This window comes from Fusarium musae, chromosome 4 (assembly GCF_019915245.1).
Source record: "Fusarium musae strain F31 chromosome 4, whole genome shotgun sequence".
NCBI lineage: Eukaryota > Fungi > Ascomycota > Sordariomycetes > Hypocreales > Nectriaceae > Fusarium > Fusarium musae.
This window is the reverse complement of record NC_058390.1, coordinates 3,571,954-3,584,635: the sequence shown is the minus strand read 5'-3', so window position 1 is coordinate 3,584,635 and position 12,682 is coordinate 3,571,954. Positions and strand designations below refer to the sequence as shown.

Sequence of the window (12,682 nt, the reverse complement as noted above, 5' to 3'; positions counted from 1 at the left end):
AGTCTAAGCTTTTTGGTAGGTTCGGCGAGGTCTACATCCCACTGCCGGAGGAGACTCTCCATCTTGGGCAGAAACTGTCTCGCCATAGTTTCGTTTGTCAGCATCGGGCCTATGACCTGTGCTTTGGTGTGGTATAGTATATCAAGCAAGTGGGAACTACGTCGGTACAAAGCGAGTCAGTGAAGTTCATACGACATATACTTTCTGGAATCCTTACCGGCAGACTCTGCCCATACCCCTAGTACGAGATTGGTTTCTATTTTAGAGGAATAGCATAAGAACATCTGCAATTTCTGTCCTGGTTTCAAGAAATCTCATCTCTCGGAAGAGATGCATCGTCCCCATTGGAGGCTGTTGATGATGGTGACGGTGATAGGAGGTCGCAATGCTTATGTGTCCCGTCAAAAGACTCTGGCCCGAGATAGCAGTGGGTGATATAGACTTGGCGGTCTGGGGCCGGTGATTCACCTTCTTGTCCCTTTCGTTGTTGACACTATCGGCGCATGCTTGGTGGACTCTTTTGAGTGAAGTGCAATGCTGCCTTGGGATTGTTGGGTTGCTTACCTACCTAGTATGTTAGTGGACTCAATTGATAGGTGAATCTCAGCGAGTACCAGGTAATTTGCTAAACGCTGTTAGAAAAGCATGTTCTTGTTCCACGTATAAACTCTCTACCAATCGACGAAGAGATTGCTTCAGGAGATATGCCTGGTGCTGACTTTGGATCGCATAGATCTAGATTGACCGAAACCAAAGCATAACCCTGGAAAAAAAGTTAATGGAAGTGGTGTCACTGTTACAAACTGGATCTTACCAGGGATTGTCGAGTTGGGAGTGGTAGGTCTTGCTCTTAAACTCCTAATTTTCCGACTCTATTATGCAAAGCTTCGTCGCAATACCAAGCGTGCTAGAATCCAATAATTGAAAAATTCCTGTTTTCGTTTTTATTTTCGCATCGCTTTCTGCTTGTTTTCCTCTCTCTATCTCTGCATCCAGAGATGACTGCTTGAGCTGGGCTTACGGTTGTAAACTCGGCATTGATGGTAAAAAAGGGTCTATGACAGCAATATCGCGTCTTGTGATGATGCGTTTTCCCAGGTGATAAACCGCATTATTGTCGAGCTTTTCGTTGTTCGAGATCTTGGGTCTTGGCTTTTCCGACTGTTCTTGGTCCAGATCTCTGTGCTGCCCAGTGTTATCTTAGAAGAACCCCGACTTGTTGGATCATTCTATCCATGGAACTCTCCTTCTGTTGAGTGCGCTCTTACTTTTTGGCCTCATTCTCTGTCTCTCTGACGCGCTGGCGATGTTTCTGCATTTGATCGTATTCCTTTGCCCGAGTGCCATTCGGGCAGCTCCCCAAATTGCGTTGGTGTGCATACCATCATGCCAGATAGTTAGATTGCTACCTGGCATGATCGAGGCGAGGGCATGGTTCGCTCGATGATCCCGCTCGTCGAGACAAACATATCTGGCATCTGACTTTTCACGTAAACGTGTATCTAAGTCTTCTGGGTCGGCCATAGAAGCAATGACATCTGTGAGGGCGTGTGGTTACCGACTCCAGATGAGATGCAAGGTCATGTATAAAGAGGATATCTCCGAGGCAAAGATCTGCGATAGCTGATAGCGCGATCACGTTTCCTAATTCTTCACAGGATACTCGTGACCTCGTTCTCGTATGAGTACATCCATCTACCTCTGTGAACGGAGTCATTGATAGCTACCCGCGCCTCAATCTCGCCCCTCTCTGGGTTCTCAGTTTAAAGCTCTTGGATCCTTGCTTTGAACCGGCTGCCCAGAGGATGCGAAACAAGATCTTCTTGTTGACTGACCGTCCAGTTCATATCCTAGGCTAGTTCGGTAAGTTGTGTGCGATGGATAGATCTAGGTGTCATTATAGATATAATCACTCTGAGAGATGCTGGTTAATATTGAGTTCTCTGCTTTGATTGCGCTTACGGCCGTTTGCCTCCTTCGGTTACTGAACAGGGCGAGCGTTGTCTTTTGGAGTCACTGTAGATAGAGGCAGGAGTAAGGCGCCTGCGGATGCTGAGGAGGGCCCTGGTCTGACATGTCTGTCAGGATCTGTGCTGCCTCTTCACGCTCATTGTGTGTGGGTACATGGGATGGTAGTGTCATCTGATCTATCGCGGATAAGAGCTCTGCTGAGTTGAGAAAAGAGGCGATTTTGGTAAGAGGTAATGGACCCAAAGTGCGTGACGTGAAAGCGTGAACTCGCGGGCACCAGCCAGCCATGAAGGACTTGGCCCACTTGCACTCCAGACTGATGTAGGCTGGGTTCATGAGAACTGCGCAGCAGGCTCCCTTTGGGCCGCATTGTGATTTGCCTGGATACAAAGTCTTGATGGCAACGATGTACTTTGAGCTGGGCTAGATGTATCAATGGACCCAAGACTTACTGCCGGACTCGGTCATCTCACAAACCCAGGAAGGATTGATCCGCCGTTTGTCGATACGCCTACGATAGGCAACCTCATGTCGTCTGGCAAACCGAGATGCACAAGCAGTGAGCTCAGGGCTCACTTCATCAGCCGGCGCTTCGTCAAAGGTGGAATCAACAAGGAGACAAGGCTATTTCTTACTGCTAGAGGCCTTGTTCTTGGTTTCTTTCTGTCCCTTGCTTTAAGACAGCCGGAACACTTTTGCTGAGTTTCCGGTGGCTTGTAGCGATTATAACGGCACCGCAGCTTTCGCTGTTGTTGACAACTATTTCCTCGCTGAGGAATTTGTTGCGTTTTGCTGGTGGGTTCTTCATAACAAATCTGAGGGACTTTGATCTGGCGTGAATACCCGTAGCTCTGTCGAATCCTTTCGCCGTGTTCGCGTTTTCTTTTGTTTCGTGAGAAGGGGGTTCCAGGTAGCTCATGGGTAACCGGCGTGAATGATGGGGTGATTGAGTGTAGAGTAGAAACATCAATCAGCAAGATGGTACTCTCAAAAAGTCAAGAGGTTGCGCTTCAAGGCTCTGGCCTCTTCGAATCGCACTACACTATCTCGCAGATTGCCACTTGTAGTCATTACGCTGTGGAGATCAATCCCCGTCCCGGTGAGATCAATGCATAGGATGCTACCAGGCAGTTATGTTTCCGGGTAGCTGTTCTGTGAGAGAAATCCAGGAGTACTTGAGGGGCTCAGCCCAGCAGGCAGCCCTGGATTACGGTCTTCGAAATATTTCGTATTCCTTCTCGATGCACTTGATCGCCTTCTCCTAGAGAACTGAACTTTCTGGGTTTGCGTGTGATAACGGAAACCAGCCCACTTTCCTCCCAGTGATCGGGTTTCGCGGCTATACCTATACAGCCTAATGAACGGTAGGTCTAGAGGATGGATCAACATGCGGATGGAGATCTTCTGGCTGCGAGATAGCGACCAAAGGTTTCACGAATCTTGACCTGCTTCAGATCCCCTTTGTTCAGCCGGTACTTGGCCAGATGAGAACTGATTATCTTGTCTCTCTCGGACCAGTTGGCAGTTAAGCTTAGTAAGAACTTGCTTTCGCCATCTTGCGATCAGACCTTCTGGTTTTCGACATAAACACAGCACGTGATATCCGTAAGATGGGCTACGCTTTGGTAGCTTTGGAATAGGGCCAGATGCATCTGGAGTCATGATGTGACACTGTTGTCGATGGCATTGTCACTCCAAGGGATGAGGAAACTTCAGATACCCAGTAGTTCCCATGAGATTCTTCGTCCAAGTACTCGCAGACCACCAATTCTGCGTCTATGGGCTCTCTGAATCGGTGATGAGGTAGCTCATGACTTTGTGCGAGACCAGCTTGTTTTAGTCTGATATCAAAATTCGGGGCCTGTCCCGGTTCGGCTTTAGAGAACCCTCCTTCTTGAAGCCAGACAGATGTAGCCTTCATGTAAACCCTGTCTCCAATATACAAAACCGATGTGGTGATGAGATTCCCCAGATGGCGCCAAAGATCTATCCATCTACGCCTTTGCTCAGCAACCAAGCAGATGTCTCGCGAGCATGATTCGGACGCTGTGGCTTTTAAAGCTTATGTTGGTCGAGTTTTTAGGGCCTCGTGCTTGCAATGCGACGCTCATGGGTATGAGAAAGAAGGAGTAAGCCTTCTAACAATAACGTCTCGTTGAAGCTCAGCTCCCCCCCTTCCACGATCTTCTTGTCCAGTTCCTTAGCTATATTGACATATGCCCAAATTTAGTTATGGTAGATCATGCATCCAGGCACTGACATGAAGAACATCGGTCGCGGACATGCAACCTTTTCTTGCGGTGTCGCTCAGACCAAGTTTTCGCTTTCTCGTGGGTTGCGCAGCGAATGGGGCTGGTGTCCGAGGTTCATACTGCTGCTATGTCGTAGAAGGCTGTCATCGTTGGGGATAGATTCGCTACCCTTGCCCGTTGAGGATCAAGACTTTGTTTGATGGTTTTAGAGAGCCAGTGTTTTCCCATCATCGCCAGTATGGTATATGGTAACTTGGGACGTGATCTTGGCTGATCTTAGAGACAACCCTGATCGTTCCTAATGCGGGAGTCCTCTAAGGTTTCCGAGTCGAAACGGGCCCTTTCATGAGCAGCGAGTATCACGCGCTTGGAATACGCCGCTGGGGTCAGGGCAAAAGATAAGTGAGCGTCTGATCTGAGTTGAGCTAGGGACTCCCGTAGTAAGATGGCGACCCGAACTCTGTGCCCGTCCTCACAAAAGCTGGAGCAGTGAGTGGCAGCTCGCACACCAGCTCGTTTGCAGAGCTCGGTAGGTATGTCAGGATGGAAGTATTTCCGGGTGATCAGGATGTAGAGCAAGCCGCCGAGAAGTGCGCGAACCGCATCCTCATATTCTTCAACTAATTGAACTCCATGCCATGAAACGGACAAATAAGTCAATAACCAAAACAGGAAAGTAAACACAATAGTCAACAAGACTTGGTTGCTGTTTTGATTCTCTTCTACAGTCACAATGAACAGACACGATTGTCATATGCAGAAGTTGCTGTATTGAATCGCCAGGACAGCATGGCAGTTCTTCTTCCAGATATAATTCAAGAAGTGTCTGTACATCTTTGCAGAAATGGTAAAGACAGGGGAAGAATGAACCACATTCAATAGGTTTGCTCACGCCTCCAGCTTCAATGTCTTGGAGCGACTTCCCTTGTGATGTGACACTAATCGGGTCATGGAAGGTTCGTTGTTTGGACAACGTGTCGGGGACACTCGCAAATGACGAACGGATATGACATGAGTGGTCTCCTCTCCATGCAGGCCGCTTAAAGTCCTTGTCTGTGAGGATGTAACTGAAGCCTAGGCACACATTGCTGTTCATTGACTGCAGCTTGGCTGGCCAGGGAACAATTTTCCGGGTACAACTTTGGTTCCAGAGACAACAGCATCGGCTTCGTGCTGGTAGACGCAGAGTGTCTGGGAACTTTGCCTTCGCATTGCGGTATCGAATGGAATCAATCTATGTGACAGTGCATGGCTAAGGGCATAAGGATAGTTCCCATTGGCACAGTACATGCGGTTGGTACTAAGGTGTGTTCTGGTGCGGAGGCAGAGTCATGCTGTCCAGCTGAACTATAATGATTAGGAGGAGCAATAAGATTGCCCTGGTGGTTGTCTGGTTACATGTCGGCTGGAGTAACAAAGCTGTCATGGTTGGTGTTCTGTCGCACTGCTGCCAGGGGAAATGCAAAATGGATGCCGCAGCTCAGACTCGAAGCCGGGCAATATGGGCGTCCAGTCAGACGAGCCGTTATTGTTGTCCTCCCTTCGACCTGACCACTAGTCTGAGGATATACAAACTTGGGCAATCAGGAGAATGTCGGCGGAGTTGGTAAAAAGGGGCAGGAAACAAGGGCTGACTACCTAGATCAGAGGGGGTGGTCGTTATGCGATAGAACGGTAGTGTCCAGTCCATGGAATAGGTGTGAATAGGGTGATATGTTAGAAGAGTCTTCGGCCCCGACACAGAGGCAAAGAAGACAAACTAACAAAATGGGCAATATACTCGTTGTCCTCGTGCCCGATGTCTTGCCTTTGGTTACCATGAGATCACGGCTCCTCAGGAAGAACACCAAGCTGTACAAAACGGAATCGAGTGCCTGACGGTACCGTCAGTCCGCTCGCACATTAAGGGGTAAAAGGTACTCCAAGTCTGAAGGGAGTGATGAAGGACAAGATAAGTATCATGAAAGGGGATGGTGCTTCGGTGCCAGTACTGCATGCACTGGAGGTGGACTTCGTACTCAACCAAGAAGACTTGGACAAGTACGAAGGTGGTGAGAGGGCATGACATAGTGACAAGTAGGGGTACTGGTGAACTCTGGAGAAAAGAAGAAGAGAAGGAAATGGAGGGAGAGAATGAGTATTTCAGATAGGGAGGAGCAGTGCTCTCGCACGTGACTAGATTGTCTCTAAAGAAACTGAGATGTCGTAATGATTATTGTGAAGTCATATCTGTTGAATCCCGTTTTGTTGTCACTGATACGGAGTATGATACCTAACATCTAGGCGGGAGGGCATCCAGCCTCCCCATCCCGAGGACGAAACGTGTGACCCGATGCCAACAAGCACTGCATTTGCCAATTTACTACACCTAATACTATGATACAACATAATATTTTGATGCAGCGTCATCATTTTTGTGATGTATCCGTCGGGTGTTGGCCTTCCCTGTGCGGGAGTCTGCATATCTGTCCACGCCCCGACCACCAAACATCAAAGTGCCTGAGCACACCGAGCCTGGACTTACTCCCGATACCAAACGTCTTTCCCGTTTTGTGATTCATTTTCTCGAGTCGGGGAAGTCTTCCGTAGCCGTACCAACACATGATATCCCCCCGCCGTTGTCACTTATGGTTACTCTGCATCTCGCCATCCCTCCACTGTATCAAGGATCTTCTTGGCATTTTCCAAAGCCGTTTTCTCCGTTGAATCAATCATCAAGCCCGGATACCCTTGAAACCTAAACAGCTCACACCGCCTCCTCATATCTCGCAGAAGCTCCTGATCGAGTAACTTCGTAGTCCCGCTCGCCACCCTCTCTGCGTTATCGACCCGTTCAATGTTTGCCTCAAGACCACAAGTCAAGTACACGGGAAGAAAGGGGCGGTCTGCATGTCTTGCAGCGCTTGCGTACTCTTGTGCCACACTTTGACCAAGCTCATTGTCTGATTGAAAGTCTAGGGGTTGTGAGTATAAGCTAGATGATGACACGGAGGAGGGGTGTACCTGTGAAGACAACGAGACGGCCGTGGCTGGAAGGATGGCGTACGAATCTTTGCAAGATAGCCTGGCGTAATTGCTGGCGTCGGATATTGTAGTCTAGGTGGTCTCTGGAGAGTACTGCATCTACGGGATCGATCAACTTGTAGTTGTCTAGCACGGTGATGTTGGGGTCGAGTTGCTTCATAGAGTCTGCGATGGTTTTTTTGCCAGTGCCTGGGAAGCCGTTGATCCACACCACAGGTGCTTTGATTGCGGTCGGCATCGCTCAAGTTGGATGTGATATGAGATGTGATGATGGGTTCTTGGTAAATCCTGGAGTTTGTGAACACTGCAATTTTATCGATGACAATGAGACAACGCGATGACTTGCAAGTGGTTGATCTTATCTATTCTTTTTAAGATTTTTATTATAAACTTTAAATTAAACACCTGAGGCCTGGTTTGGTCATCGTGAACACCGTAAAAAGTCATTATTGCTGGGCTTAAAGTAATGCCGAACTCAACTCGTGAATTCGGCGTATATCGTCCTCAGATACTTGTGAACGACAACAATCGGGCGAGTTGATTTATTATGAGTTTTTCTGATCTAGAAATCACAACGGGTTGATTGTGGTTTCGGTAATGAAGGCTGCAACGGACGTCAACGTTGGTGATAGGTGAAGGAAATAACTCCTGTTCGGCCCCTCAATACGAACGGTCGCATTCAGCATGATCGGGCTCGATTGACCCGACAGTTTGGTTCACCCTGGTCCCAATCATCTGCACTCTAACCACATCTCATCCATCACATCTTAGTGTGACGAGGTTATCTGAGCTGCAAATTGTATAAAGAAGATAAAACATGTAAACTGGGTGATAAGAAACAAGTTGAAGACGGAAGATCTGATTAGTTAGGATTTTTATAATGAAAAAGACTGCCTTCCCTACCTTACTTTATTTGATATGGCTGTAGCAGTTGATGTCAAGATAGCCGCTAGTTGTATTAGGCCACGCTCATTGGCCTGCTGAAGGGTACAGGGTAGGCACGTACTCAATGCAAGACAGTGTGATCTTGTTCAAATACATGCCTTCACACATACAAAGTACCATTTACAGTAGTTTAGCGCAGCCGGTCGGTAGTCACTTTATGATTGCGATATGAAACTGTATTCTTTATTGGCACAATACCTTAATATGTTCAGAGACCAACAGCCTGAACATCTATGGCCTGTTGAGCTTGAGTCCACCAGCAAAGGATCAGGTCGTTGGCGACTCAGACTACTTTATTACAAATACCAAGTTTAATGCGCTGGCTTGACTAAGGAGAATTCTCAACAAATTTTTGTTGATGTCATTTCGAATGGCACCCACTGCATGACTCGTGTCGTCGTCAGAGAGATTCTTATCTTTTAGTGTCATCACATCTCAAGCCTCATACGCCAAGAACCACGATCCAACGTCAGATTTCGATAACACTTTACCCTAAGCTTATAGCTTCAGTTCTCACTCACTTGAGACTGTTTACATCTCTTATTCATTTTCTTCATGTTGTTTCATTAAATCACACTGTCAAAATGACACTCAATCGAGTTGCGCCCGAGATTCTTCTCGAAATCTCTAACCACGTCGATCATGGAGATCTGCGAAAACTTTGCGCCGTATCTCATCGTCTAATGTCAACATTTGAGCATCAAATCTACTCAACCATTGACTTGAACGAAACTTCACATTCAGGAAGTGCTTTGCTGGCTCTCGCATCTGGACCTCGAAGGGATATCGTTCGTGAAATTCGATACAGGCCTCATCATCCTTGGCCTGCTCGAGACAGGAGGCACAGGCCTGAGATCAAACTCAGTGAAGAAACTCGAACAGCGCTACAATCTCTCAACTCTTTCCCTTCTTTGGACAAATTTCAGTTCGACTTGAGTCACTGGGAGTTATCAGAATGGGCTCTGTCACCACAGTGTCTGAACCGTTGGGAATTTCATCTATGGCACGGAAAACACGATACAGAGCCTTGGAGAGTTCTTATCGAAGAGAGTCTTTTGGCGCTGAGCAAAAGTGCCGGCTCTTTTTCTCAGCTCGAGATCGATAGTCTTCCGCCAACTGGACGAGAAACATATCGTGCATGCGAGTCAGAAACATGGAAGGATCTTCTCAGAAGCCTAACCTCGTTCGAGGTGACACTTGCTGGTGTCGGGCACACGGGACATGGCGGGAGCTACATATATGGAAAGATGACTTCAGCACACCAAGCATTCATAACCCTCTTCCCAGAGATGTTTCTGAAGAATCTGCATAATGTTCAGGTCTTGCGACTCACTGGGAAGGCGAATGCAGTCATGGGAAATGAGCAACTCATAGAACCCATAAACTGGGCATGTCCGTCTATCAATCTACCGTGTCTGACAACATTAGAGCTGGAGTACTCTCAGGTCTCTAGCCAGCTCGTTGTCTTTCTTTCCAAACATGCAGGGACACTCGAGAAGATTAGTCTGCGGCACTGTATAGCCCCAGCCAAGCAAATCTGGATCAATATCATCAACCTCTTCCTCAACACACAGCCCAAACAACTACTTGAATTTACGACCACAGTACTTCCAGTGCATAAACGCATTGGAGACCCCTTTTCTGATCATTTAGACGGGTCGGATGTCAAAATGAGGAGATTCGTGGTTGGATTGGCGAAGCACGACATTGCACCCGTGGAGGAGTGGGACGCTGTGGGTGATAGTGATCCAGAACTTGACGAGTCTGATGTTTGCAAGTTGTGGGATCAACTTGAAGAGATGTTGGAGCGGAATAGGTGCCATGCACGATGCTTGCTTCAGGAAGCTAGCCGTAGCACGGTTGTGAACAAACAATCATGAAGCAATCACAGGCGAGTTGCATTGGTCTCTGCTGACATGAGTTAATTGAGTCTCAAGCAATCAAGGTTTCTAGTATATACTTCTAAGTATAGTCATTTTATCATAAGCGCAAACAAGCATATAGAATAGGTATCATCGCTAAGCCCAGAAATACAAACACTTCGATGTAATCACCCGTCCCACCTCGGCGCATTGATGATCAATGCCATCAAACAGCCCGAAATGACTCCCGTCACAGGCAACGTAATTAACCAACCCATGTAAATCCAAAGCACAAGCTTCGGATTGATACATCTCCAATCCCCATTGGCCAGCCCAACGCCCACCGTAGCGCCCGTAATGCACTGCGTAGTAGACACGGGTAAAGACAGCCTCGTCGCCATGAGCACAGTGATTGCACTCGCAAGCTCCATGCAGAAACCGCGACTTGGCGAGATGAGTGTCAAACGATTGCCTAGCGTCCGCATGACGTGGTAGCCGTAGGTCAATAATCCTACCACGATGCATGCACCGCCTACCACGAGGATCCAGATCGGTATGGCGACGAATTCGGGGATTTCTCCGCTGGACCACACTTGGTATGCTGTTGTGAACGGGGCGACTGCGTTGCTGACGTCGTTTGCGCCGTGGACGAAAGATGCTGTTGCGGCGGTGAGGATCTGGAGAGCGGAATACATGTACTCTGCACGGTTGTCGTAGTGCGCTGATCGAGCGTGCATGGCTTCCAAGTCCCAGTTGAGGATATTGTTTCGCTTCTGCATGGCCACGACGTCCTTCTCCAGTCCGCGGAGTAGTACCCGGTTCACTTTCCATGCCATTACTTTTGGACTGCTCCATGGGCCGTCGGGTCGTGGAGGTATAAATTCTGACGAAGCACGAGGCTCGAAGCGGCCTGGGGGTGTTTTGGGGGGTGTCTGAGCTGGCGGTGGGAGAATCCATTCATCGTCGCGATCCAGGTCGGGTAACTGGCCGTCTGGCGTCTGAATCGATTGAAGGAGAGTCTCGGAGGTACGTAGATGGTTGAGTTCCTCCTGTGTGAGATGTCCCTGGTAGTAGTCTCTGATGCGAGGCTTGGTGAATCCAGCTGGAGTCGGCGGAGGTGGTGATCGCCAGAGGAGAAGCGGTCCTTGAAAGACATGGTACCATTTGAGAGTCCAATCCTCGTGCATGATTCTCGTCCATAGAAAGGGGAGCAGAAAAAAGATCTGGAGGAGAGTCATTCCGGTAGCTGTAGCAAAGACCGAGATGACGATATCTCGAGTAGATAAGTTGATAGTATGAATCCCTTTCCAGACGAGAAGCATCGTGAGTGCACCTACTGTCAAGTAGGTATAGAACGGGATGGAGTAGAATGCCCTCCTAACAGCTGTTTGTTTCGTCAAGATGAACTTCTTGGTGAACATGAACAGCATAAATCCCATACAGCCCGCGATCAATGGCGCAATGATCCACGCCGCAAAGATCTGCGACACGCCATGCCATCCCCAATTGATCTTCGTGATACCTATCGACGCCGTAGCTGCTCCAACGAGTCCTCCGATAAGTGAATGTGTCGTCGAGACGGGTAATCCTTGCCGAGTCGCAAATGTGAGGAAGAGCGAAGATGCCATGATAGTGCACATCATGACAAGCAGTAGGACGCCAGGCGAACTGTCGTAGTGATGAGGGTCGACGATCTTTGTTCGGATGGTATCCGCTACTCGAGACCCGACTGATACACTGCCACTGAACTCGCAAACTGCTGCTACGAGCATTGCTTGCTTCATGGTCAGCGATCTCGAAGAGACCGATGTGCCAAACGAATTGGCGACATCATTGGCGCCTACAATGTCAGCATAACACAGCAAGATACTTGAAGGACTAACCAATGTTCCAAGCATCGAGGCAGGCAAAAATAACAGTAAGAGCAAAGATGTAATCATACTGATGAAGCACCGCCATCTCATTCAGGTTAATAACAATAATAGAGTATCAAGAGTTTAGCTGCTGTCTCCACGACAGCGATATTCTCAATCCATGATCAAGCAAGAGAACCATCAACAAAAGGTCGATAAGCACTGGTCAAAGCATACACAAGCTGCAGTCGACGGATGATCGTGGGTCCCAAGCTCCCTTTAAACGCCCAAAGGAACGGTTAAACTATCCGCCCTCCCGCAAGAAGTGTGCGTCCTTGCGAAGCTATGATTCGATAGGCGAGACGTCAAATACGATCTTGGCTTTGTCTGGTGAAGAAATGGGGCGATGCAGGGGGTGGAATTGGTCGAATTGAGGACCGAGCGAGACTTGTTAAAGATGTTGTCGTGGTTTGGGGGTCAAGATGTTGATGAGCCAATGGTAAGATGAGAATGAAGCACGAGGTTGGTGAGAAACGCGTGTTGAGGCGATACTAAAGAAGGATGATACAATTCAAGAGACTTGGCGGCTTAGGAGCTAACAAGAAGGTTATTTAAACGGAATCAACGGGTTTTCAAGGCTTTCTTGGGTCATTGTGGCTCGTATATCATGACTTCATCCTCGCCTGGTTTGAGTGAAGCCATTTCATCACCACCACAACAAGGCATATTAACCAGCGCCTCCAAGAATAAGCATCTCTATGAAATCAGTCAACTT

At 48.1% G+C, this 12,682-nt stretch overlaps 2 protein-coding genes across 2 annotated transcripts; one reads left to right on the top strand and one right to left on the bottom strand.

Moving 5' to 3' along the window:
* Window positions 1–8,776: 8,776 nt before the first annotated feature.
* J7337_006036 (uncharacterized protein) lies at window positions 8,777–10,072 on the top strand (the record flags this gene model as incomplete). Its single annotated transcript, XM_044823703.1, has 1 exon — window positions 8,777–10,072. One exon carries the CDS (start codon window positions 8,777–8,779, stop codon window positions 10,070–10,072), a length of 1,296 nt encoding a protein of 431 aa, XP_044682194.1.
* A 170-nt stretch (window positions 10,073–10,242) lies between these two features.
* Window positions 10,243–11,838, bottom strand: J7337_006035 (uncharacterized protein; the record flags this gene model as incomplete). The annotated part of the gene is made up of 1 exon (XM_044823702.1): window positions 10,243–11,838. The coding sequence occupies one exon, from the start codon at window positions 11,836–11,838 to the stop codon at window positions 10,243–10,245; it is 1,596 nt and encodes a 531-aa protein (XP_044682193.1).
* Between the last annotated feature and the right edge of the window lie 844 nt (window positions 11,839–12,682).